This window comes from Podarcis pityusensis (assembly GCF_964106645.2).
Source record: "Podarcis pityusensis genome assembly, chromosome: 2".
Taxonomy (NCBI): domain Eukaryota; kingdom Metazoa; phylum Chordata; class Lepidosauria; order Squamata; family Lacertidae; genus Podarcis; species Podarcis pityusensis.
Genome location: NC_138029.1, coordinates 91,833,596 through 91,860,448, shown reverse-complemented (window position 1 = coordinate 91,860,448; position 26,853 = coordinate 91,833,596). Strand labels below are relative to the sequence as shown.

At 41.8% G+C, this 26,853-nt stretch overlaps 1 protein-coding gene across 3 annotated transcripts in view; it reads left to right on the top strand.

The window, feature by feature from the left end:
* The window catches only part of GRM7 (glutamate metabotropic receptor 7), a 418,392-nt gene that overhangs the window by 249,253 nt on the left and 142,286 nt on the right, over positions 1 to 26,853 (top strand). For all 3 annotated transcript variants that reach the window (XM_080995649.1, XM_080995648.1, XM_080995647.1), the window contains exon 5: positions 18,132 to 18,272. In XM_080995649.1, coding sequence (XP_080851775.1) covers positions 18,132 to 18,272 — 141 coding nt within the window. The remainder of the gene's footprint in view (positions 1 to 18,131; positions 18,273 to 26,853) is intronic.

The following is a 26,853-nucleotide window of genomic DNA, read 5'->3' as shown; positions in this document are numbered from 1 at the left end:
GCCAATGAGGAGCTATTCCAAACCCCTGGGCTCCTCAGCCATTGTTGCCAGGCTTCCCAGCACCTGTGTTTTCAATGCATGACAACAGATTTCTTTTTTTGTTACAGTCTGTTCTGCAGAAAGAAGTGCGAATCTGAATCACTCTAAAGCAGGTCACTCAAATCTAACATTTCCCACACACGAATTGTGTCCTTAAATCGCATGCACACCTGTTTTGAAACCTGATGGCTTGCAGATGTTTTCTTATTAAAGACATATTATTTAAACCAGTGGATTTTCTTTAAGCAATGTTTTTCTGTCTTTCCTGTTTACCCCTTTTTTTGGGGGGGGGGGTAAAAAAGAACATGATAACTTATTTTTAGATACTTGGCAAACTGGTGTAGCAACCTGCAGTGATCTTGACATCAAAATAATTTTGAATGCAGGCTGATTTGAAAAGAAACGTAGCTATCCTGCTAAATACCTAATGCTGTAGCATTAAGCAGTAACAACATATCAGTTGCTGAAGGTGGCAGTTTTTATAGATGATGATTGATGATAGATAGATAGATAGATAGATAGATATAGATGGAAATGAATATAATAGCACACTCTGCTTGAACAGCTAAGTAGCTTTACTTTTTCATGCCTCCCATCCCCCAGTTGTAATATATCATTTTTTCAGGCAAAAGAAAGACGAAAGTTTTGTTGAGACATAGAAGAAATACTGGGAAGATTAATCTAAGTTTTATCTCCTCCTGCCCTGATTGAAATGCGATCTGCTGCGTTTAACTTCAGCTGTTGAATCTCACAAAGATACATCATTGCAATCTTAAATCTCTGTCTTTGGCAGATGTGTTCTGGATTGGGCAAGCTAATGGCAAGGGTTGGAGGATCTAGTAAGTAGATGCAATGATTTGACACACTTCCTTCTAACTGCATGTGAAGGGAATTGAACCTCAAACTCTAGGCATAAAAAGGAGGTAGTGTACCACTGAGCTATGAACTTGTTCTCTAGCCCATGTTGTGATAGATAGGCAAGTCTCACTTTTTTTAAAAAAGGCCCTTCATATGAGAACCCAGCAACATGAGCTGTTGCCTCAGTCTGATGCAGGAGCCCTTATGACTTTGAAATAAACTGAGTGTAGAGTTATTGGTTTTCTTGTGTTTATTTCAACTCATAGTAAAACAGTAATCATCCTGTAGGAGTCAGGTGGTCCCTGCCCAGATCCCAGGCTATATATACTTCATTGACAACCTCAATGATAGGCTAATTCAAACTCTCCTCCTGGAGCCGAATTGGACAGCTCCTATGGCAGCCTACCACTGCAGTTCACTAGTTTACCACAAAGGGCAGCCATACACAACTTCCTGCAGCAGCTCCTGACAGAAGTACATAAAAACTTCATAAATAGCAACCAATAACTGGCATTCTTAAAAAAAAAATAAAAAATACAATTTCCAAACCATTTATTTCAAAGCCAGTTGCAGCAAAAACATTTCCAAGCACACCAAATGTTAACCAAATGTGAACTAGAATAAAAACATCTTCAAAGTTCTGCTAAAAATGGCAGTGGCAAAGCTGGGGATGGAATTCTAAAAGTGCTGGGCTGTTGGTACAAGCCTTGTCTCTGGTGCCTTAAAAATCTTACAGCTCATACTGGTGAGCTAGAGGAAAGGGCATTGGATGCTGAACTTCAACTTACTAGTAGGTTAATATGTCCTGTGGGATCAGCCTTTGCTTCAGTGGTACCATACTGCAGCAAGGGGCCATACTGCCAGACATGTGTGTGAAAACATCATAATGGGAGCCCTCAAATAGAAGTATTACCGGATTTACAGGTTCAATCCCTGGTCTGTATTTATTGAAGGTTTATTTTAGCAATTTTAATGAACTAGTATTATAAGTGATCATAAACACCTTTAATCAAATTTCCCCCCCAGTGGCAGGTGGCAATAATTAAATAATCACATAAACTAAAAATACCCAGTTTTAAAAGTCAGTATCTGTGGTTGAGAAAGAAGAAGAGTTTGGACTTGATATCCCGCCTTTCACTCCCCTTCAGGAGTCTCAAAGCGGCTAACATTCTCCTTTCCCTTCCTCCCTCACAACAAACACTCTGTGAGGTGAGTGGGGCTGAGAGACTTCAAAGAAGTGTGACTGGCCCAAGGTCACCCAGCAGCTGCATGTGGAGGAGCGGAGGCGCGAACCCGGTTCCCCAGATTACGAGTCCACCACTCTTAACCACTACACCACACTGGCTCTCAAGACTGTTCCTTGAAACCCTGGAACTCTTCTGCCCCTCAGATTGGAGTTTAAGTACACTTGACTTAAATGGACAGATAGAATGGCCTGGCATAAGACAACAGCCTGTGTGAGCTACATGGCAAAATGCCCAGTTATCCTTGAGTTTTGAAGTTATTAAAGATCTGGCCTCTTTTCCTCCACAGCAACACCTGCCATTTTTATGGGAGCCCTTAAAATCTTAGAATTTCCTCTCAATTTCAGTATTTATTCCTGGTGGTTCCACTTCACTGAAGCTTTGAGGTGTTAAGAACTGGAGGCGGCTTCCTCAGTCAGCACTTCTCTGCTCTTAAAGCACACAAGGTGATATATTTTCAGTGACTCGTTCCCTTATCTCGCAGAGATGAAGTACACTTCTACCCGGATACCTCTCAGCATTGCCAGGATAGAGAGAACTCAGAATTTCTAAATATACGTAAGGCTGGAAAAACAATGGCCACTCTATTCCCTTGAATTCTTTGTCTTCCTTTTTCATCACACTGACTGTTCCGGCAGTGCTACTCTATGCATGCTTACTTACTCGAGTAACTCCTCCTGTGTTAAGTTATGTTGGTTTAAAGTCAGCTGGCATAAGGTATACCAGATCCAGAGCCCACTTAGTGAGCTCGGGGAGGGGGAAATGTCAGTGGAGTGGGACCCATCCTGGCAGAGTGGGGGGGGGTGGAACAACCCACCAGAACACATCACCCAGGAGAGAGTTCTTGAGCCCCCAGTTTTAACTCAAGCATGTCCCAACCCACCAGTTGAAGACCAATACAGTGGTACCTCGGGTTACATACGCTTCAGGTTACAGACTCCGCTAACCCAGAAATAGTACCTTGGGTTAAGAACTTTGCTTCAGGATGAGAACAGAAATCGGGCTCCGGCAGCGCGGCAGCAGCGGGAGGCCCCATTAGCTAAAGTGGTGCTTCAGGTTAAGAACAGTTTCAGGTTAAGAACGGACCTCCGGAACGAATTAAGTACGTAACCAGAGGTACCACTGTACAGTTATACCTTGGAACAGAATCCATCCTGGAAGTCCGACTTCCAAAATATCCAGAAACCAAAGCGCAGCTTCCCATTGGCTGCAGGAACCTCCTGCGTTTGGGTTCCAAAAATAGCTTGCAAACTGGAACAGTCACTTCCGGGTTTGCGGCGTTCAGGAGCCAAAACGTCCGAGTACCAAGGCGTTAAAAAACCAAGGTACGACTGTAGTTGACAGTGACTGGCAATGGCTCTCTGGGGTTTCAAGTGGGTTCAATCCCAGCCCTATATTGGTGGTGGCATCTGGGTCCTTCTGCATGTAAAGAAGAAGAGCTATGTTCCTTCCCCTAATTGTGATGAATGAAAACAAGTTTTCCGTGTTTCTTCTCCATGTGTAATGTTAGTCTTTGGGGATTTCTTTTCTTTTTGTGGTGGGGAAACATGTTGGAAGTATTTGTTGGGGGGGGGGGGAGGTAAGAAGAATGAATGTTAAAAGTCTAAACCTGGATCCTGCTAGGTTACAAAATACTTGAAAATTATGGTGTGTTTGTGGTTTCCCCCCTCCAGTTTGTTGACAACATTTGTTGAATACACATTAGCAACCAAAGGGAATGAGATATTAGCCGGGAAATTTGCCTCAGCAAATTTTTTTTAAGCAAATAAAATATGTATGCCTGGTAAGAAACAGGTGTCATGCTTGGTGTGCTGATAAAAGAAGACAGGCAACACCTATTTGCTTCATTTGAATTAGAATTTAATTCCCGGGTGGACAAAAAATGTATACTGTATCTATAAACATGATACTGCTGCAAGCATTCCCTGACCTTGTCTGGGGAATAAATTAGTATTTTTTGTAACTGGAATACTCACCACATGATAACATTTGGAGATGTTATAGAGACACTAATCCTAAATAGGGCATGCAGGTTCAAATTAACTGATAGCATACAGGTATATTTATTTGCAATGAAAGATTATCAGTTGCACAATAGACTTATCACGTTTTGATGGTGAGACACACAGACACCTGAAGGGCCAGAGAGAAGGGTCTCAGGCCTCCTAGAGCAATTACTTTGTTAGCAAGTGTGTACCAGGACTTCCATGTGTGCAGCCAGCACTCAGGTATGTTTATCTACACACTGCTGAGAGGGTTAAGACACTTTGCTGGAGTTATGACATGCACTTGTTATGGATGTGTGTTAACCCTTAACCTTATGCCTGCAAAAAGCTCTCACACAAATAAATAAAGCTTGATTTATTACATAAAATAGGAGTGACATAAGCTATAAAAATGCTACTTAGACAGCAAAGCTGCAGTCTAAGTAGGTTGTTGCTGTTGTTTAATTGTTTAGTCGTGTCCGACTCTTCGTGACTCCATCGACCAGAGCACGCCAGGCACTCCTGCCTTCCACTGCCTCCTGCAGTTTGGTCAAACTCATGCTGGTAGCTTCAAGAACACTATCCAACCATCTCGTCCTCTGTCGTTCCCTTCTCCTTGTGCCCTCCATCTTTCCCAACATCAGGGTCTTTTCCAGGGAGTCTTCTCTTCTCATAAGGTGGCCAAAGTATTGGAGCCTCAGCTTCACAATCTGTCCTTCCAGTGAGCACTCAGGGCTGATTTCCTTAAGAATGGATAGGTTTGATCTTCTTGCCATCCATGGGAGACTCAAGAGTCTCCTCCAGCACCATAATTCAAAAGCATCAATTCTTCGGCGATCAGCCTTCTTTATGGTTCAGCTTTCACTTCCATACATCACTACTGCGAAAACCATAGCTTTTACGATACGGACCTTTGTTGGCAAGGTGATGTCTCTGCTTTTTAAGATGCTGTCTAGGTTTGTCATTGCTTTTCTCCCAAGAAGCAGGCGTCTTTTAATTTCGTGGCTACTGTCACCATCTAAGCAGGTAGCCAAGTACAATACATACACACATTGATTAAAGGGTAAAAGATTCCCTAACTATTCTAAAAGGCCTACAGAAACGTGAGCATGACAGTTTTGCCATGAACCCACACTAGAAGTGGATACAGAGAGCAGGGAATGAAAGTAAACCTGTCCTTAAAGCAAAGCAGAAGTGTGTGGGCTCCTGGGGAGTGCAGGGTATTATTCTCAATCTTCATTAACAATGAATCCCAAAATCAAGGATCCCCTCAAAACCGGTGCCAAAGTTTTGTAGTCATTTTGTAGCAACCCGCCCCCCATGTTTTTAGTGCCCCACAAACAGAGTAATTGATACATCAAACGCAGGTGCCATGGATGTCACCCCAAAACCAATGTTGTCCAATCCCCTCAAAACCGGTGCCAACGTCTGGTAGTTGTTTTGAAATGTTTTTCTTAATGAAAACCCCGTGTTTTGTAGTGCCCCTCAAATGAAGTACTTCATACATCAAACCTGGGGGATTGTAGTTCACACAAAAAAACCCATCGCCATGCAATTAACTCCAAACTGGCACCAAACTTTGGCAAAATTTTTGCAGAAAGCACATCAGGGTATACATGAAGCCAGTGTTCCACCTTAATGCTATTGTTTTCAACCTTATGGTACTGAACCCACATTTTTTACGCCCCCCAAAGTGGGTTGCTGCCTTTCTCAGTGTAGGATGGGGCCACACTAGACTTACCCTCCTTCCTCTTTGTTTTTCAATGCATGTATCTGACTGGCGCACAACCACAAAACAGCAAGGCAACTAACTGTCTCGTAAGTTCACATTCTGGGTAATGCCCCCTTCCATTTTCTATTGTACGGTAAGCTTTTAAGTTTAAAAAACACAAAAGTTAGGAACTCTGTTGGTATAGAACCAGTTTTGTGAGCAATATAGTGAAGTAAAGAGTAGTAACTATATATTGTACTTACTTTAATCAAAAAGGTTGGAATTGGATCCCTTTATCAATCTGATTAAGAAAAGAAAGTTGTCTAGTATAAAGGAAGAGTTGTCAAATTATAAAGGTAGAAAACAGCTGGGCTTTTTTTCAAAAAAAACCCAACAAGCAAGATTTCAGAAAAATTTTCTTAGGTCATTATCTGCAGAGAATTTGAAAATAGATGTGGCTGGCTCAAAAAAGAGAGAGAAATTGCTTTTCTGTATAGCCACAACCAATTATATCAAATCCAGTACATTCACTGCATGAATTGCCACCATTGTTCCTGCTTACGTATTAGCTTTACATGAATGCAATTCACAATACCCGCTGGCAAAAATCTTCAGTGTGTGCTATTTAATTGGTGTTCCAATAGAAAAGGGGGAGAAAACACAGCATTAAGGCAACAATTATTATTTTTTTTGAATTTTTTTAAAATTCAGCTCAAATGTTGCCATATCAACAATAAAGTATATCTTTCACACAGAGACACACACAACAATGTGGCCACCTGAAGTGCGCTTCTTGCTTAATGAGAGCATCCCTATTAGTAAATACAGCAAATGAAGGACAGGAATGTGCAGGAAAGAACTTATGAATGTAAGAAGAGCCTGCGTGGTGCAGTGTGGAGAGCCAGTGTGGTGTAGTGGTTAAGAACGGTAGTCTGGTAATCTGGGGAACCGGGTTCGCGTCTCCGCTCCTCCACATGCAACTGACCTTGGGCCAGTCACACTTCTTTGAAGTCTCTCAGCCCCACTCACCTCACAGAGTGTTTGTTGTGGGGGAGGAAGGGAAAGGAGAATATTAGCCGCTTTGAGACTCCTTAAAGGGAGTGAAAGGCGGGATATCAAATCCAAACTCTTCTTCTTCTTCTTCTTCTTCTTCTTCTTCTTCTTCTTCTTCTTCTGGATCAGGCAAAGACACAGCATCCTGTTTCTACAGTGACCATGCAGGACATGAGCGCAACAGCATTTTGCCTGCCTGTGATTCCTGGCAACTAGTATTCAGAGGTATATTCCCTCTGACATGCTTATGCTGATGGAGTGATTTCCTTTGGCAGTATATTGAATTCCTCCCTATATGTAAACATATTTATTTTTGACAAGACTACCTCACGGAGCCATGTGAGCAGCAATGCTCCCCACCCCCATACAATCCCCTCGAGAACAATGACCCATGTTGCATCATGGTATGCCCCACGGTATGCCCCACAGAGGACCTTAAGGACCACAAATGACAACATTTTGGAGGTCCCAGGTCGCAAGGTCTCAACTAGGTCCAGGGCCTTTTCAGTACTGGCCCCGACTTGGTGGAACGCTCTGTCACAAGAGACTAAGGCCCTGTGGGACTTGACATCTTTCCGCAGGGCCTGCAAGACAAAGCTGTTCCACCTGGCCTTTGGTTTGGACTCAGTCTGACCCTTATGTTTCCCTCCCCTTATGGTCTTGATTTATCGGCTACTTTTAAAATGAGGCTGCATTTTAAATTGCATTTTAACCTGTATTTTAAATTGGTTTCTCCCCCCCCCCCTTATGTTTTTACTGTGATTTTATTGGTGTTAGCCGCCCTGAGCCCTACTCTAGCCAAGGAGGGTGGGGTATAAATAAAATTATTATTATTATTATTATTATTATTATTATTATTATTATCATTGTTATCATTATTATTCTTATTATTATTATTATTACTCGCTCTGGGTATTGCAGATACAGGTGTTTTCAATGTCTGTGACAACGAGCCCAGTGGCTCCTTTAGGTGGCTAGCCTTATCTGTTAGAAGAAAAGGACAGAGGCTGCCCTCAGACCCCCTCGTCTTGGAATCTGGAAGGGGCGAGGTTTCTGAAATGGGCCCATATCTGAGCCAGACACTGATTTGTGCACTGTGGCTCTGGTGAGTTCATTTTGGAAGCTGAGCTTGCCAAATGCCTCCCCAGTCTCCTTGTACGTTCTGTTTTACATGCAATGGACTGCATCAGCTCACTGAGACACTGACATGCCAGTGTTCTGATGAGACAGGGTTAGTGCATATGATGGTTAGCAAATGCAGCTATTTGTGTAAAGGCTGTTCTCCAAGTCTGCATTCATCAGGAGCAGAATCACCTGTTTCCCTTTACTACGAGGCATCTTCCAGAGTAAATCAGAAGTAAGTGGCCATTGCATCATGTCAACAAGAATATTTTTTTTCTGCTGCTATTCTACCTGGAAGTCCTTTTTATCCTCGTTTCCCCATACCCCTGCCCCCAGTCCTGAACCATTTTTATGGCACCTTGCCAGTAAGTTATTAAAATCACTCAGTAGCAGCATTTTCTTTTTTATTGGCTACGGAGGTCTAGAGAGCTTCTGTAAAGCATCTTAATAGTTTCATAAAAAATATGGAGTGTACTGTTCAGACGACATAATAAAAACTGAGGGGAGGTGTGCTGGGCCAGAATTCTTTCAAGCCGGATTTCCTTTCCTCCCATTAATGTTTTCTCTTCAGACTTAAGATCAAGAAATAAATGTACTTTGGCTTGAATGCTGAACAAATAGGGGGAAATGATCCGAGGGCTCTTCAGTTACATTAATCAGAGGTCAAGCCTAGCTGCTTATTAAATCAATAATCTTAACTACATAAGAAAGGCCAGCACTTTGATTACTGTCCATAGCTGTAATGGTTTCTTTAGTTACTTTAAGAAGAGCGGAGGTGAAATAAAATAACCGGTAAGAAAAGCACCAAATGAAATTGGGCCAATATCTTATGTGCAGACACAAACTACCTGGCTTGAAATGAAATAATGAAATTCACTGTGCTCTATGCACAAGTACAATAAAACAGGTCAATAATTTCATTTTATAATTGGACTGTATTCTATTTCCACCCCTTTATAGAAGACAGCTTATGCTGAGCTCTGCTTCATATGCCTCTCTCCCAGTGTACCTTCTTGGGGGAAGGGAGCAATCATTCCAGTAGCTATTCATTTTCATTCTGAAGATACCACCCTTTCCACTTGCTTAGGAGTATTAGCTTTAAAACTGTGATTGGTCTACAACCTCGAAGTGTACTGCCAACCAATTCTAAACTGACGCAACTCATCTTAATATGCTCCACAAAGTTTCAAGTCAATTCTCCATTTCAGGTTGTCTCCCTTATTGCGGCAGTATAAAGATGTAGGCACAGTATTACAGCAGGAGGGAGGCAGCTAGCTACTACAAAATATGCTCCTCGCTTTATAATGCAGCAGTGTGTCCATAAAAGTGAATCATTGATTATTATTTTTCTTAAATCTTAAGTTTTTACAAGGTGTGCTATCACTAGTTTTTCAGTGTACCTCACTGTATCAAGATTAATCCCCCCCCCCTCATTTTTTAAATTGAGAAATGCCTGGAAAGTCCTACAGTATCAATATTGTGACATGATTAAGAAATAACTTATTTGTTCAAAACTCAGGCTTTCTTCTGTCTCTTAGCCCAGTTGTAGCAACATCGGGAGTGGGGGACAAAGGGGAGAACTCTTGTATATTCTGGGAGTGTCCTTACACCCTTCATTTGAAGCAGAGAGAGAGAGAGAGAGAGAGACCTGGTTCCTGGGACATGTCCTCTCTTGCTCCCTCCCATCAATTCAGGCCTGAGGATATATAAAAGATATGATAGAAGGCCAAACCCGATGTGACTTACAACACGTTGTGAACAATGCCTGCATTTTATTGTTAAATAAAACAACTGCAGTAATTGGAGGATTCCCCCCCCCCACACACAACTGCTGCACACAGAGAAGGATGGTTTATCTGTTTCCTCTCTAGGCATGGTACAGACCAAAATTAGCTCCAAAACATCCCTTTCAGGTAGTTAATGGTTAGCTTTATGGCTGATCAGTGAACCATCCCACTCCAACACTAACCAGCCGGATAAGTACTTGGAGTATTTAGTTTGTTTAGGGACAACAGACAAAAGCCTAAACTGACATCAGTGTTTCTTGGTCAAGAATCTCTGATCTGAAGCTTTGAGATTGGCAGTGGTTGCTGTGAAAACAGTGCAATCTATCCTTGAGAAATGACTCTAGGTAAATAATTGCTGCAGAAAGGAAAAGTCCACATCATGGAAAAAAACAATGCAACAGGTTCTCTCTTAGTGTCCCAAATGCATATGGATTTTCTCTGGAATTTAGAGCATGACACTATTTCTGCATGGAAATTCTCCCACGCCTGCTTCATGTGCCTCAGCTGGAGCGTGGGAGGACTTCGTTTGATGCCAAAATAGAAAAATAGTGTAACAGCATAAGGGAATTCACAAGGTTTATGATGAGTGGAAAAAGGCTGAGCTGCTTTCTACATTCATCTGATGGTTTCCCACTGTAAAACCCTCTCATTAATTATATAGATGAAATGGTGATATTATTAAGATGCATATATGTGTGACTATGTGGATATAAGTAAGGGGAAAGAATGGCTGTAGGAATTAGCCTTACACATACAACGCCCTGCATTCTCTGAATGGATTAATGAATAATTGTGAACATATATTTCAGTGTTTCAGTGGGAATATATATTTTTGTTTGAACTGTTTTTCCATAGCAGCAGTTGCTGTGCTATTTACCTTACCCCAAAAAACCCTGAAATGAATTATTCTACTGTAATTACGAATATTAATAACACAGGCAGAGAATAAATTAGACCATTTGATGTTAGCTAAGTGTAAAAATATTCATGCAATAAAATCCTGTGGGTATGAAGTAAATACATTTATTTTCATTAGAGGAATGTCAGAATAACTACTTATGTCCTTTGGGGGAAAGGAGCATACTATACCTCTTTATTAGATACCCCAGCCCTGTACAATGTTAATATTTCATTCTGTTCATATTCAAGCATCCTGGTCTGCACTGCTGTAGGATAGCGAACACTTATGCAGGAGCAAAACTCAAACTCCAAGTTAGATTCCAGATTCACTTCCAAGCCAGCTCTAATCCACCAGCCTTTAGAACTGCATTTGGAACTTGGAACTTAATATTCATTCATTCATTCATTCACACGACATCATAACCTGATGGAACACTTGCTAGTAAAAGGCATGGTGCAAACAGAACTCCCTTTTAAGGGCTTGTTTTCTCTCTGCTCAGCCTGCAAAGCGTGTTCTCCCTCATGGAGAGCACGTGTTGCGGTGGGGGCTAACGAGACACCTCACTGTTGCTAGGCAAATGCTTTGGCTATCTTTTAAGCAGGGGCGGGCTGTTACTGGGGAAATTTAGATGTTGCCATTTATTGATTGACAGCCCTATTTGTTAAATACATTGCACGCAGTGACGAGCTTCCTCTTTCGCTGCGTTCTTCGGATCACCCGCCCTCCCTTCCCTAATGTTAGGCTGTTTGCTTGACCTTGCTATGCCTGTCATGGGGTTGTCTGCTTTGGGGCAGGGGCCCGGTAGGAATTTTGTCCATTTGGCTGATTGGCTGGTGCCATTTGGTTTTTGCCTACTGCGTAGCAAATCGTCACAACTTGTAAGGTTGCAGTTAGGCATTGGTTTGGGAATTGGTTGGTAGAGGGGTATGGAATTGGCTGTGCCTGCCCCTCCAAAATGCTGCTGCTGCTGCAAAGGTTTTCTGTTAAAGGAACCCAGGGGCTCCCCATGCTTTTGTCCGAAACCCCCTGGTAAGGGGCTAGGGCCACGCAAGCCCCTGGGAGCATTCTGGGGAGAGGTGAGGCATGGTTCCCAGTCCCGTGTCTCTCCCCAGGTGACTTACCCTTTCTGACTTAGTGGGGGGTGCGAATGTCAGAGCTGTCCCCATGCGGGGTCAGTTAGTGCTACCAATGCCTAAGCAACCACTCACATTGCTGTAATTTTAATAAAGTTGTGGCCAAAATTATGCCAAAAACCTTAAACAAAAATTATGTGTTAATTGTGTTTTTCTTTGGGGTGTCTTGGGACCTCGACGCACAACAGCACCACTCCTCAACAGAGCTTGGATCTAGTGTACTTTATGCTGGGTTAACATAAACAAGCCTAAATTCCTGTTTTTTGTCTCCACGCCCTAAATCCCCAAACAGGTGTTTTACAATGGTGTTTGCTTGCAATTTTTTGCTGGCAAGTTGAAATTTTGTTTCCTTCCCTCCTTCCTTACACAAACTATATGCTGCTAATAAATTATATATTATGTCACTTTTCAGATCCTTCCTTCATTATCGCAAAGCGTGGTTTGAGTTTCCGAATGTACCACAGGCAAAGCAGGGTTTACATGTGCTTCTTTGATTTCATTTTTCATCCGTATAGCACTTAGTGTCAAAAGCTCACTCCTAGCCTTTTGAGAGGGAGCAACCATCCTAGCTACTATTTAACAATTATATGTGAATTCACATGGCAAACATTGGCACAATGCCTGATTTAAGTCATGGTTTGATGCTTGTGTTTGGCAGATTAACACAAATAATGGTTAATTCCATAAAAGTGTGTGTCTTCCTGTTATTCTGCCCTGCTGATGCCTTAAGACTTTCAGAGGAAGCTCTTTTTGTGTACCACTGCTTGATGAGGAGCACCATGTGACGATGCAACAAAAGGCATTCTCTTTGGTGTTGCTCTGCTTGTGGAATCATCTTCTTCTTTGGCAATCACTCATAGTTGAGTAACATTGTCTTCCATGAAGAAATCATGGATAGAGCTGCCAAGCTGCTCAACTGCCTCATTCCTTGAGTCAGAGCGACTGAATCTGTATCTACTGCCCATGTGCCGGTTCATGACTAGGGGCTTCCAGATTTCACAGTCCTTCCCCCATTACCATTTGCCAGTCGCCATGGGACTTTGAGGGTTTGGGTTTGGGATGGGTTTTTGGAAGATGCCTGTGCATGAATTTGTTTTATGTGGTGCTGACCAATGCACATTCTTCGGAGTAAGGCATGAATATCACAATGACCGGTAGATTCTTATCTGTTGCAGCCTTCGTCTGCCTTCACAGCCGTTGTAACATGCCACTTGTTATCTTCTGCCTGTTCTGCCATTGAGAACTTCTTGGGTCATTCTTTGTCTAGCTCCTTCCCTTTGACCTTACTGCCTTGGTGACCCTGCTGGGAGTACGAGACTCCTGACGGCTTTGCTTACAAGGGTCATAGGAATGTGCAAGCCCACTCACCACGACAAGGTGATGATCCAATGAGTGAGGCTTGTGGAATGCCCTCCTTTTAAGAGCATGATTGGCACCAATACTTTTTGGCACCCTCCCTTCAGATGTTGAGATAAAGAACTATAGAACTTTAAGAAGACATCTGAAGGCAGCTCTGTATTGGGAAGTTTTTAATCCTTGATGTTTTACTATGCTTTTAGGTATGCTGTAAGCCACCCACCAAAATAATAATAATAATAATAATAATAATAATAATAATAATAATAATTTTAGATATATACAAAGAAAAAGAAAAACAGCTGAGCTGTGAGGAGAGAGTTATTCCAGCTGAGCTGTGAACCTGCTGGCTGAGCTGGAGATCTGCTGGATCCTAATTCCCAGAAGAACTAGGTTAGGGTTGCAACCTTAGATCATTAGTCAGTTTATGATAGCTCAGCCTCCTCTGTAGTTTCAGTTGATCTTTTTGCTTAAGTTGGTTTTACGATTTACTAATGTGTCTTTTGTGGTTTTACATCCTCTGTATTCCGTACCGCACCCTGAGATGAAAGCGGAGTATAAATACTGGTAGTCTTAATAAAATAAACAAAAGGATTTGGATATAAAAACAATTAATGGGTGGACTTGGCATCCAAATGTACCCATTCCCTCTACCCAAACTTATATGCCATTTTCATCATCTGCTGAGAGGCGGCAGCCTACCAGGTATTGGGCTGGGGCGGGGGTGGGAGTGGTATAAACTGATATGTACACACACACACACACACACAGTGGTACCTCGGGTTAAGTACTTAATTCGTTCTGGAAGTCCGTTCTTAACCTGAAACTGTTCTTAACCTGAAACACCACTTTAGCTAATGGGGCCTCCTGCTGCCGCTCCGCGATTTCTGTTCTCATTCTGAAGCAAAGTTCTTAACCCAAGGTACTATTTCTGGATTAGTGGAGTCTGTAACCTGAGGTACCACTGTGTGTGTGTGTGTGTGTGTGTGTGTGTGTGTGTGTATGTTATCTCTCGTACTCTTTGCTCATACTTGGAGAAGTATCTTGCCTGTGTGTATGGCTGTGCCACAGTAAGCTATTGTTATATACGGAAGATAATTTGAAGCAGAACATTGTTCACATGCTGGACTCTAAAACTGAGGTGGAAAATGACTGTGGTTTATGTTTCCTTGAGCCAGGGCAGCAAACTAACACAAAATTGATTCACAATGACAGGAGCCAAATGCAAAATCAATGCAAAGAAGAGAAGATAATGTTCACATTCAATATACAAACGAGAAAATATTGCCATGCAGCTATGCAGTTACAGTTGTTATTTAGGCCCAAAGGGAGCAATGTTCTTCAAGTATGGATCCAAAAGACTTGTCCTAAACTTAAAATGTTGTTTTACCCAGTGACCCTGTATCTTTTTGTGTCCAAGGCTGAGGGGAAAAAAACACATTCTCACCATGGGCCTAGGTTGCAGAAAGAAATAAGTAAATAAATACCAGGGGAGCAAGGATGTAGGAAAAATGGGGGTCCTCCAGTTGGATGGCCACTGCTGCTTCTGAGCACCTTACTTGCTGTGCACCTCCTGCTGCCCAGGCAGAACCCTTTGTGGTAATTGGCTCTCAGCAGCAGCACTGTCGCCACAGGCTGGCAGAAGAGGGAGAAAGCAGCCAGGAGCTGCACTGGCTGGCCTGTGAATTGGGATGCCAGAGACAGCGGCCTTGAAGCTTGCAGCAAAGGAACCAGCAGAGCTGGAAGGCTGCAGAAACCCCTCCTGGCTGCCCTTCTGTGACTCACCTAGGCTTCCCATCCACAGCCTCTCATTACACTATATTTCACAGGAGCCCTCTGTCCGTGACCATGTGAAGTATTGTGCGACAACAGAAAAGTGCACCCATACATATAGAAAGAAGTGCAATGTTGTGAACTACTTAGAGGTATAGAAATTTTCTTAAATAAATAATTTTCACTATGTACAGGAGCCATGATGCTTGAGATATGTCTGGCTAATAAGCTGTCAGCAGATGAACAGTTTTTAGTTTATTTATTTTTTTATTTCGTTAAATCAATTTGCCTGTTACCAATACTGCATGTTTTTCAGTATTGATCATTTGAGACACTGAAGGAACTGTAAGGTAACTTGCAATCTAATTAAACGTTCCACTTGTTGGTGGGGTGGGGGGGAAGCGGTCTTTGATATGTTTCTTTTCATTCCCTGTTACAGCAGCACTGCAGAGCACGAAAACAAAAAACAAAAATCCAACGTGCTCTTAATAACTAAGAGCTCCAACAGTATTTCCCCATGTTTGCAATTTGTAAACAGTCTTTGGCTCTTTGTCTGAATACACACCAAACCATTCACAAGTGCCAGATCCACTGCAAGGTGGCAAACTAGGCTATGTGAATCCATCACGACTCCATCTAACGATGGGTCAAAATACAGCTGTGAGCGTTGAACTGACTTTCCTTGTGCAGGTGATATTTAAAAAAAAAATCAAAGAAAGGGGAATTTTAAAAATGGATGGACTGAAGCAAGTTTTCATTTAGAAAGCAGCCAAATAGATACCACCACTGAGCTTGGCAGGCGATTTCTAATCCTGAAATGCATGGCTTGTGTTGAGAGCATCGTGATCATGGCTAGTCATTGCACTTCCATGCTGCGTGAAGTCCCATTAGTATCTGTCAGCATAGCATCACCCAAGCTGAGACTGCTGTCTGGGTGTTTGACCCACATTGACATTCTGATCCTTCCTTGTCTCTGTAGCCTGCTCTCATGTGAGCTTTCTTTTTTGCAGGCATAAAGGTCAGCTTTCTGACACCAAGCTAGTATTTAGCTTATGTATCTATTGATTTACAATACCTCTTATTTACAAAAGGTCTCTCTGCATTTGATTGACTGCTTTAAATCCTGGACGCGTGAACAAATACTGAATGTGGTAAAGCAGTAGAACTGAGGGCAGCAAGCTGTGTTGTTTGGCTTGTCAACACTCCTATTGTATTCTCATATTATTGTTTGCAGACACTTATGGGATAAAAGGCTCGCTTGCATCTCCTCAAATTTCAGCAGGCAAAAGACACTGTGTTCCAGTTAGGGTTAGAACCTGGAAGATATGAGAATTGGAGATGATTCTCCCTGTGTGGCAATTGAAGTTTGCTGTGTCTCAGCCAGGAAAATGGGAATAATACTGGGCTTCTCCATAAGGGCCTGAGAAATGCATTATATTAACAATAGAGATGGGCTATAAAATCAGTTCACAACACCGCTGTTGCTGCACTTAAGTCTTCCTTTTAAGATTTATAGATTTGTTTATGTGTTGTATCATTTAAGGAAACAATGTTTAGAGTCCTTAAAAGCATATTTGCAGAGCAATCCAAAACCTGGTTGAGTATCGGTGGGGCATGGTGGACTGGTGGAGCTACTTCTGCATTTGCAGTCCAGTTGTTCATTTCAACTGGGGCAGAAGGGGATGGAGCTAGCATAGGGATTGGTCCAGATGCCATCAAGCGATAACAGTGGGGCCAACTCAGGCAGAACTGGGGGCTCTGTGTGGATGGAGACCTCTGTGGAGGGAGACACCCACCCCATCCAAACCTGCCCTCAGCATAACAGACTGGGAGTTGGTTCTAGCAGCTGTTATTCAGAAGCATTGTGGCCTTCAACCATGGCAGCAGATCATAGCTAGTAACCAACCAAAGCCCTTTCCTCCATGAATTTGTCTAAACCTCTTTTAAACCCATCCAAGTTGGTGGCCATCATGGCCTCCTGTGGAAGCAAGTTCCATACTTTAACTATGCACTACATAAAAAATACTTTCTTTTATCTGGATGTTCCAACATTCAGCTTTGTTGGGTGTCTACAAATTCTAGTGTTATGAGAGAGTGAGAGACCAAAAAACAACCACAACCTCTAGTCATTTTCTCCATGCTATGAGACTACCTTGTACTATTATATGGTGCAAGAAGCTTTGTGAGTTTGGTACTAAGGACAATTTGCCAGAACCTCAGATACAGGAAGATTTCTTGCATTTATTCAGTAGTGTCTAAAAGGAGATATTGTTTAGAGAGATTTTTTAAGTGGCGTTGGACAGTTACCTTAAAGATTCCCAGAGGAAGTATGAAAAACTGACAGGGGAAAGGGCCATAGCTCAGCGGTCAATAACATGTTTTCCATTATTCTAGTTAAGATTAAAGTTGAGTATTAGAGCTAGGAAAGATTTTCTGGGAGCTGCAGAAGCCACTGCCAGTCAAAGTACAGTCCTGGGCTAGATGGACCAAGAACTCAGTTCAATATAAGAGAGCTTCATGTGTAGATAAATCTCACCAACTGAAATTAGTGAGATTTAAATATGTGTAACTTTGGCTGTGTCCTGAGAATTCACAATGTATGGTGTAGTGATTAACTTGTAAAGTGTGGTTGCTAAATGCAAAGTGTACAATGGCTATATTTTAGTATCTTCAATAGTTACTTCCTAGAAACTGTAAATGTCTACTTTGTTATAGGTAGAACTTCAATCAGCAGCAGCAGATGCTTTCACCCACAACCCTTTGTCTATCTGAAATCCTTCTTCCCTTTTCATCAGAAGAGCCTCACATTATTCTAGCTCCTGTTGGTTCACCTTCTTCAATCATTTCCCCTCACCAGCTACCCACTGAGCAAGCATCTAATTGAAACATTTTTCACTTTTTAAAGCAATCCTGCCTCGTCCATAGCCTCAGAACCCTTCCCAAATTTCTTAGTATGGAAGAGTGAGAGACTTTTGTTTCAGCTCTGACCACCACCACCCCTTCACAAATAGTCAGTTTGCTAGGATGTTTTGAAACAGCTCTATGGGCTGAGGTTAGTCTTGGAATCATGTCGTTCCCCCTTGCAATAGGCGTAGCAAGTCCTAAAACATCAATCTTGTATATGAATTATATATGTAATAATAATAACAACAACAACTCTCTCTTTTAGGATTTGATACCTACTTTACTTCCCGCACACTGGAGAACAACAGAAGAAATGTGTGGTTTGCAGAATACTGGGAAGAAAACTTCAATTGCAAGTTAACGATTAGCGGGTCAAAAAAGGAAGACACAGATCGTAAATGCACGGGTAATTTCATTCTCTTTGTCCTTCCCATGATGCTGTACGTGGCCGGCCCGGCATAAAATGTCTGTGTAGCTGGTTGGAGATAAGTTGAGAAAGGGAGACAGAGAGAATTTTTATCTGTTTTATAAAAATTGGAACTCAGAAGCACAAGTCTTACAAAGAAGAAGAAATAGATTAAGTAAAAAAGACACTTTTTCTGTTTCTGCCTGTCTATCCTCTAGGAACTGACATGTTTCATTGATTTTTGTGCTCATGAGAGAGAGAAGTGTTTGTATCATTTTGAATGTTTCCTTTATACATTTATTTCGTAGAGAGAAGTTGTAATCTGGGAAAGAGCAATGCTTTCTCCTGGTCTGGAACTGGAATAGATTTGAGTAGGGAATGCATCTCTCTTTGAGGGGAGATACCTATATAAGATGTGAATATATGTAAGGACTTAAGAGGAGCCCTGCTGGGATCAAGACTGACATCTACCTAGTCAGTCTTTTTCTTTAGACAGTGTGAATGAAACCTAGAAGTTCCATACAGTAATCATGTTTAGTGGCCATTAATAGACCTTTCTTCCATGAATTTCTCCAGTTCCCCTTTATAGCCACCTGCATTTGTTGAATCAACATATTTTTATGGTGATTCCATGAATTAGACATGCGTTGCTCTCCTGAATCTCCTGACAATCAGTTTCATTGGGGTATCCCTTTGCTTGAGTACTATTGGAGGCTTTTGCATGTACCACATGTGATGTTTTGATTGAGCTATGCACCATGACCCAAAATCTCTATCCTGGTTAGTCACTGTCAGCTCAGTAGTGCCAGTTCAATCCCACCAATGTGACATTAGGATTATTTTAACAGCTATGTGCATACTCTTACTTATGTTAAGAACATTAGTAGATTCCTATCCAAAGGCCTATCCAGTCAAGTGGCCCAACACATATGCAACATGCGCAAGTGGAGTTGCTCAAATCCCTTGTTCTACCCTCCGCTTTGACTGCCCTCTTCTCCATCTTTTCCAGCTTCACAGAATCCTTTTAGGGGAGCACACACACCATTCCAAATGTAGTCAGACTGTAGATTTATACAAAAGCATTGTGAGATTGGCAGGCTGTCTTCTGTTCCTTTTCTAATGATCTCAAACATGCAATTCACTTTTTCCCCACAGCAAATGCATACAGCGTCAATGTTTTCATCGATCCCTTTCTTGCCTAGTCTTTACCTCTGCAGGGCTGGTGGGCACATTAAACGAGTTGTTTGTGAAAGTAACACTCTGGATCCAACCTACCGTAATTGCAACGGTTAACAAAAACACCATGGGAGCCTATGGCTGGGTGATTGCCAAAGGTGATCAAGGCAGTAAAAATGTGATATAAACACACACACTCCCGCCACTGCCACTATCAATGCTGCCTTTGAAACCGAGAGTTGAGTTTGCTCTACAGTTTGTCCCCACTACCACTTTGTTAGGACATGGCTTTGCACAGAAGAAGAAATAAAATGAACGTATCAGGCAGTCCGAGTCAGTGCAGCCTTGTCTTCTGCCTGACACCACACTAGAGAGATTTCTTCCGTTTGTATGCACAAGCGAACCAGAAAAATAAAATAATGGTTCTAATGTAATTCTGTGTTTGCTGTGTCTGCTTTGCAGATATATCCAAGTGCGACCATATTTTCAAGTGCCTCTGGATGCGTTTTCCTGCTTTAATGTACCAACAAACTCCCTCCCTTTAATGAACCATGCTTCTTTGGTATGGCATGCCTATAAAAGGAAGCCCAAACATTTGACTGTAGTTGTGGCAGTTTCCCCTCATTAGATACCGTCTTAAATGTTTCCTGCCTTGTGCTCAACAAGGCATAATGAAGTGATATTGGGGTGACATCACCCTAAATGTCACCTTGTTGGATGGTAGGTGACTCCGAGAGCTTTTCTAATTACCAGAGTCTGTAATTGGCCTGAAGGTGCACTTCAGTTAATGGTATAGAGAATGAGCTGCTTAGGGGGAGAGATGCCGTAAATGGCAGCTATTTTGTAAAAGACAGAGAGCACTGTATGTTTTTTCCCCATGGAGATTCAGCAGGAAAAGAAATGTGTCAGGCATACAAATGTAAGGCAGTAAGCATCCCGTTCTGATCTCCTACTTACTCTGGCATCTTTCAGTTGGCTTCTGTGGGAATTCTCCTGATTGAAGCTGGGGCAAGAGGAGGAGACAGAACAAAATGAGAAGGCCAATTCAGTCTCTGGGTTTGCTTATGGAAAAGAATGCCTTTAAATAACACATAACTTAGTCTACTGTGGAAATAAAGAGGCTTAAATTGGAACAACAGTATTGTGGTTGGCCCCAATTTTATGCCTTCAAAAATAAATAAAAAATGACCGCACTCATATATGATTTCTCAGTCACTGCACTCACTCTTTACAATACTTAGAAATAAATAAATGGTTCAAAAGGCCAAATAATAACACAGCAGCATTCTCTCAAGCCTTTGGTGATCTTTACAGGAGCAGATGTCACAAACTCCCTGCTTGGGTTTCAGCAGTTCAATAAGGTTTACTCCCAGAAAAGTATGCATACTATTGTGACCTTGACATTTGTGGCTTCTATGTTGTAGTGTTCTTGTTGACAACATAGTACCTTTTGCCTTACATTTTGCTGTACATTTTGCCTTAAAACACATTTTTTTGTATCTGCATTATCCTAAAATACATATTTTCATATGCATTTTAACCCCAAATATATATTTTATACACATTTTAGCACTTTTTTGAGTCGAGAACTGTATTGCAAAGTTCAGAGAAGTGTGGGGAAAATGATTAACTGAATTAGGCCTGCTAGCTTTAAAATGTGGACTGAACGAATCCCTCAATTATCCCTAGCCAAAATAGCAGAGTAAGAAATGTTATTCCAAGTATGAACTAAGCCCAACATCACTTAGCCCACATTTCAGACTTGTGTTGGGATTGTGTGAATTGGTCTAAATGCCTATCCATAATAATTGCAAATGAATATCAATTATAGGAGATATGGTTTTTTTATAAAAAAAACCATGCAAAACCATACACACCAGAGCTGTGAGGCTTAGTTTTAGGCTAGATCAGCAACTCTATCATCTATCTCTATCATCTATCTATCTATCTATCATCTATCTATCTATCATCTATCATCTCTCTCTCTCTCTCTCTCTGTGTGTGTGTGTGTGTGTGTGTGTGTGTCTATGTGTGTGTGTGTGAAGTTAGTTGCCCTTCTCAGTCCTCGTTAAGAATTGTGACAACAAAACTTGCATAGAATAGCCTAGAGAAAGGCAGAAACTAATGAGGGGGAAATGAGAAAAAGAAAGCCTCAAATGAACAGCCCAAGGGTTGATAATGGAATATTAGCTATAAATTGAAATAAATAAGAGATCTGAAAAGGTGCAGCAAGGGAAGGGGCTTTCTCAGCACATTCCACCTTAGGGAAAATGTAGTCTGTGACATTTCAGGCAACTTCATGATGTATAATTCAAATCTCAGAGCATATTTCAGAGGACGGGTTTACATGAAGGTAGAGAAATCTGCTGCAGGAAGGCACACTTTTTAACTTGCTTGGAGAGAAAGTATGCCTTAGTTTTATTTGTGGATAAAGTCACTTGACTTCAGAGTGACCTTGACTCTGCAGTTCTTGCTGTTCGAGGTGAAGTATCCAAGGCCATAGTCAGTGAGGTGTTCTGAGATCAGTTTCAGCTTATGCAGACAGCTTATGTGGACAAGGTGTTTGTAGCTACATGTCCAACCACACACCCATCTGCCCTGGCTTATTAATTCTAGCAGAGGAGGCTGATGGTTCGGTCCAGAGCATCTGCAGGATGTGAGGACTGCAAGAATATGTGTACCTGTGTTTGTATGGGTTGTGGGATGCGAGGGATTGCTAGAGAGTGTGCCGCAGTGTGTGAGATTGTGGGGAGCATTTGTCAGGCTGTGTGGGATTGCAAGGTGTGTGTGTGTGTGTGTGTGTGTGTGTGCTCGGTTGTGGGAGCCTCCTGTGTAGGGTGGCAGCACTGTGAGTCTAAGTCAGGGCCAGATTTAGGTTTGATGAGGCTCTAAGCTACTGAAGGTAATGGGGCCCTTTATATGTCCAGCTGTCCTTTGACAGCAACAAATTGTCACTGTTTTTTATGTTGAATGTATGCTACATTGGTAGTGTATGGACCTAATAGGAGTCTAAAGCCATTTGCTGTATGTAGGTGTGTTGTTTTTTACCTTATATTTTGGAAATGTACATCCAGGTTTTTTTCCCCTTTAATTTTTTTTTTGGGGGGGGGCAAGAGAGTGGGGCCCTAAGCTATAGCTTGTTTAGCTTATATGTAAATCCAGCACTGGTCTAAGTGTAGGATTTGGAGAGGAGTGAGACAGTGAGATCTTTAGCGTATGTGTATAGTTACTTTTAACCCGGATAACAACAGCAGTTCCTTTGAGTTTTAAATGGTTCAGGTTTGTCAGGGGCATAAATGACATTCGGTGAACATCTTGAAATCATTTCTTGTTTGGGGATAATGGAAACTGTGATGCTTTTATGGACATATAATTTTAATGTAAACTATGAATGCTTATGTGCCGCTTTTTTTGTTAAAAAGAAAATAAAAAACAATGGAATTTGTCTACCTGCCTTGACAGCATATAGAGTGGCTCTGAAACTTGAAATCTAAGGCAGGAGGTGAATCAAGGTTACTTTTTTTTCTTTTTCGCAGTGCCCACCCTGCAACACACAAGGGCCTCATGTCTCACTCTGTCAGCTTGGACACCAAAGAAATCATAACAGACATTTTGTTGTTCAAAGCAAAACCAAGCTGACTATAAGGCGGAAACACTCTTGCGCAGCTCAAGTGGGGAGGAGGAGGGGAAGTCACTCATTTTGACAAAGAGGCCTAGGTTTAAATCAGAGGGAATTATTTTAGCAGCGATTTGGAGTAGGGATGTTGATGGAAGTTTGATAGTTTGTTTCACCTGATCACTCCTTGCTCTTTTATAGAGCAAGGGCACTTAAAAGAGTGGTGGACTAGCCAGGGTTTCTCCCACCTGTTCAAACTGATTTCCATTTACCAACAAACATTACACTTCGTTTAATGATTTTTCTCTCCTTCTCCTTCTCTTTCTCCTTCTTGTTTTAGTGTTAATGTTGGCTATAGTGCTTAAAGTGCTGCGCTTCCACACCCAACCTTAGTTGTAGAATTGTGGAGTGTGAGCTGCTTTTCATTCCAGTGTTTTGTTGTTTCTTTTTTAATCTCTTCCTCCTGCCCAAATCATCTTTAAAAACTCCTAGCACAAAAACCTGTCTATACATTAATTTGCATGCAGGTTGATTTCTCATAGGCACCTCTCTCATGTCTTGATGGTTGGTTGCTTTATTTATTTGTTTGCTTGTTTGTTTTACTGCCCTTCATACATAGATCGCAACATGAAAATACAAGTTGTTGTTTTTTAAAAAAAACCCAAAAAACAAAAACAAAATGCATAATAAAAACAAGAACACAAAACCCCCACATAAATCAATACCTCTCCTCCCCCCAAGCCCTTTCAGAAACACATTTAAAAGAGTATCAGATGTTAATTTCCAGACCAACTGCCCTCAAAACAGTGGGAGAGGTTTTAAATCATTCCTCTTTTACCTACCTTAACATTGTAACAAGTGTGTGTGTGTGTGTGTGTGTGTGTGACCCCCACAAAGCTCTGGGTGTATTTGCCTGGAATTTGGCATGTTAAATCTACTCTGGAGGACTGCTGTTCCTGAGAATTTTATCTCCTTCTATCAAAAGGGGAGTGAAATATTATAAACCATTCTTATACACTTGTAAACATATATACCACAGAGTGACTCAGAACATATTGAGCTGCTTCTCAAAGTGACAGACTCAAGTACAAACTGAATCTTCTGTCTTGTGCACACCCTTATACGCTTATTGATTTTTATAAGAATACAGTCCAGTCTGGAGAAATATGTGTAAGGTTTTTTTTTCTGAGTTTCAGAATCCAGAAATAGCTTCTCTGAGTTTGAGAGCTGTTGGTCTTTTGTTGAAAGTGGCAAAAAGCTTTGTAATGGGTCAAATTCCTTTCTTTGATAAATATGCACAACTCACATTAAACACAGTAGGAGCTGTGTGTACATGCCTGAGGGCAGCTTTCGGTCCAGTGTGTGCTTCTAAATGACAACTTTAAAGGCAGCAATTATTTATTTTTTGATAGAACCTGGCAAGTACTGAAGATTGCTACTTTTCTTACCAAAATCCTTCTAGGTTTAAAATACATAGATTTCATCAAGGGAGTTTGTTTGGCCTATTTATTTGCCCACCGAACTATATATTACAAATCCTTACAAATGATTACTCTTTGTTTTCCAGCACATCACACGTCCATTTTAAAATAAAATAATACTTTGGGGGATGTTTTATGTTTTGTTATGGATTGAAAACCTTAATCTTTACTTATATCATTCTTAGCTTGGGAATTAGCCAACTACCAAATGTAAGTTCTTTTGATTTCTATTGATTTCAGTTGCTGAGATTTACAGTGCAATCCTATAGAAGCCTGCTCAGAAGCAAGCTCCATTGAGTTAAATGGATTTATTCTCAGTTGTGTGTATAGGATTACACACCCAAACACATGCAGTGAAATAAATGGGAGTTAACCAGGTCTGCCTGGTGCCTGATTTATGTATAAGCTAAACAAGCTTTAGCTTAGGGCCCCACTCTCTTGGGGGCCCGAAAAAAAAATTAAAGGGAAAAAAACTGGATTTACATTTCCAAAATATAAGATAAAAAACAAATAAAATAAAACCTACATACAGCAACAGTGTTTTGTGTTGTGCAGGCTCCTATTTGTTATGCGCAAATGGCTTTAGATATCTATTAGGTCTATAAATTATAGCAGGCATCCCCAACCTTCGGCCCTCCAGATGTTTTGGACTACAATTCCCATCATCCCTGACCACTGGTCCTGTTAGCTAGGGATCATGGGAGTTGTAGGCCAAAACATCTGGAATGCCGCAGGTTGGGGATACCTGCCATATAGCATATATTCAACACAAAAAACAGTGACAATTTGTTGTTGACAAAGGACAGCTGGAATATAAAGGGCCCCATTACCTTAAGTAGCTTATGGCCTCATCAAACCTAAATCCAGCCCTGGGTCTGCCCAACCTGAAGGGTTGGCCCAATATATTTTGCTGCCTGAAGCAAAGAAAATGACATTTCCTCCCTCCATTCTACATACAAAAACTGGTCAGAGTAGCGGAATCTTACTTCAACACTGGTGATGGGGCTTCATCCCTCACACATGAGGATCACAACCTAACTTAGAGAGCACAGGGAAGGCTTTGTAACACACACAGCTCTGTCCTGATTGCTGCCCTCCAGTATCCATTGCCAGTCTTGGCCCACCCATGAGGCAAGGTGAGGCAACCACCTCAGGTGGCAGGACCCACGAGGAAATGGAAATCTTTATCCCCCCCCCCCCTTGTTCTTAATGTAGATCTTCACTGAACCCTTCTTTCCTGGCAGAGAGCAGGGAGCCATTTTGGGGGTTGCCTCAAGTGCCGAAATGTCTTGAGGCAGCCCTGCCTGCTGCCTGAGGCAGCTGCTTAACTCCGCATAATGATAGGGCCAATCAAACTCAGCCTCCTACACTGAGGCCTGCTGGGTATTTAAATAGCAGAATTTATTGCATTCATAACAGCAGCGTGCCAGGGGGCAGAGCAGTAGCCATGCCCTGGTGGCTGCAGTATTGTGCTCACTGGGGTGGGGCAAGAGAGGGGCAAGATGGAGTTTCTCTGGCTTGTCAGTGACTCCACTGTGAGCTGCCAACAACAAACTGGAGTTCCCCCAGGCTCTCCCCGTTCCCGACCCAGGAAGCACACTCTTCCTGCACTGGACAGTAGGGCTCAAACCAATGGCTTCAAATTACAATAAAGGAGATTCTGACTAAACATCAGGAAGAACTTTCTGACAGTAAGAGCTGTTCAACAAGTGCAACTGTTTCCCTTGGGAGGTGATGATCTCCCCTTCCTTGAAGGTTTTTAAGTCAAGGTTGGATGGTCACCTGTCGTGGATGCTTTAGCTGAGAATTCCTGCATTGCTGGGGGTTGCACTAGATAACCCTTGGGGTTTCTTCCAACTGTACAAGTCTAGGATTCTTCCCAATGCTGGGAGGCAGGGCTTTGGTGACAGTACTTACTAGTATGGAGTCCTGGCAGCTCTCTTTTTCACCTGACCGTGTCAGCCATTATGCGCATTATCTGTGTATGGTTACCAGCACCTCATTTTTTACCGAAGGAAAAACTGCTGGAAGGGCAGCACTATTGCTCAGCAATAGAAATCATTAAGAGTGACTGTTATGTGGTAATTTGTAAAATGGATGGTGTTAGAAGTAAATAAGAATATGAAACGCAGTAATATTAAATCATAAAGACCCATCAAGAACGGCACATGGGAAACCTCTTGAACGAAATTGTCTTAATTTGGAATTAATTTGTGTAATTAGATTGAAATTGGAAAATCAATAAAAATAATTGGCAAAAAACCCTATTGCTCAGCCTCCCCTTGCCCTATGCACTGCTGCTGGTTTC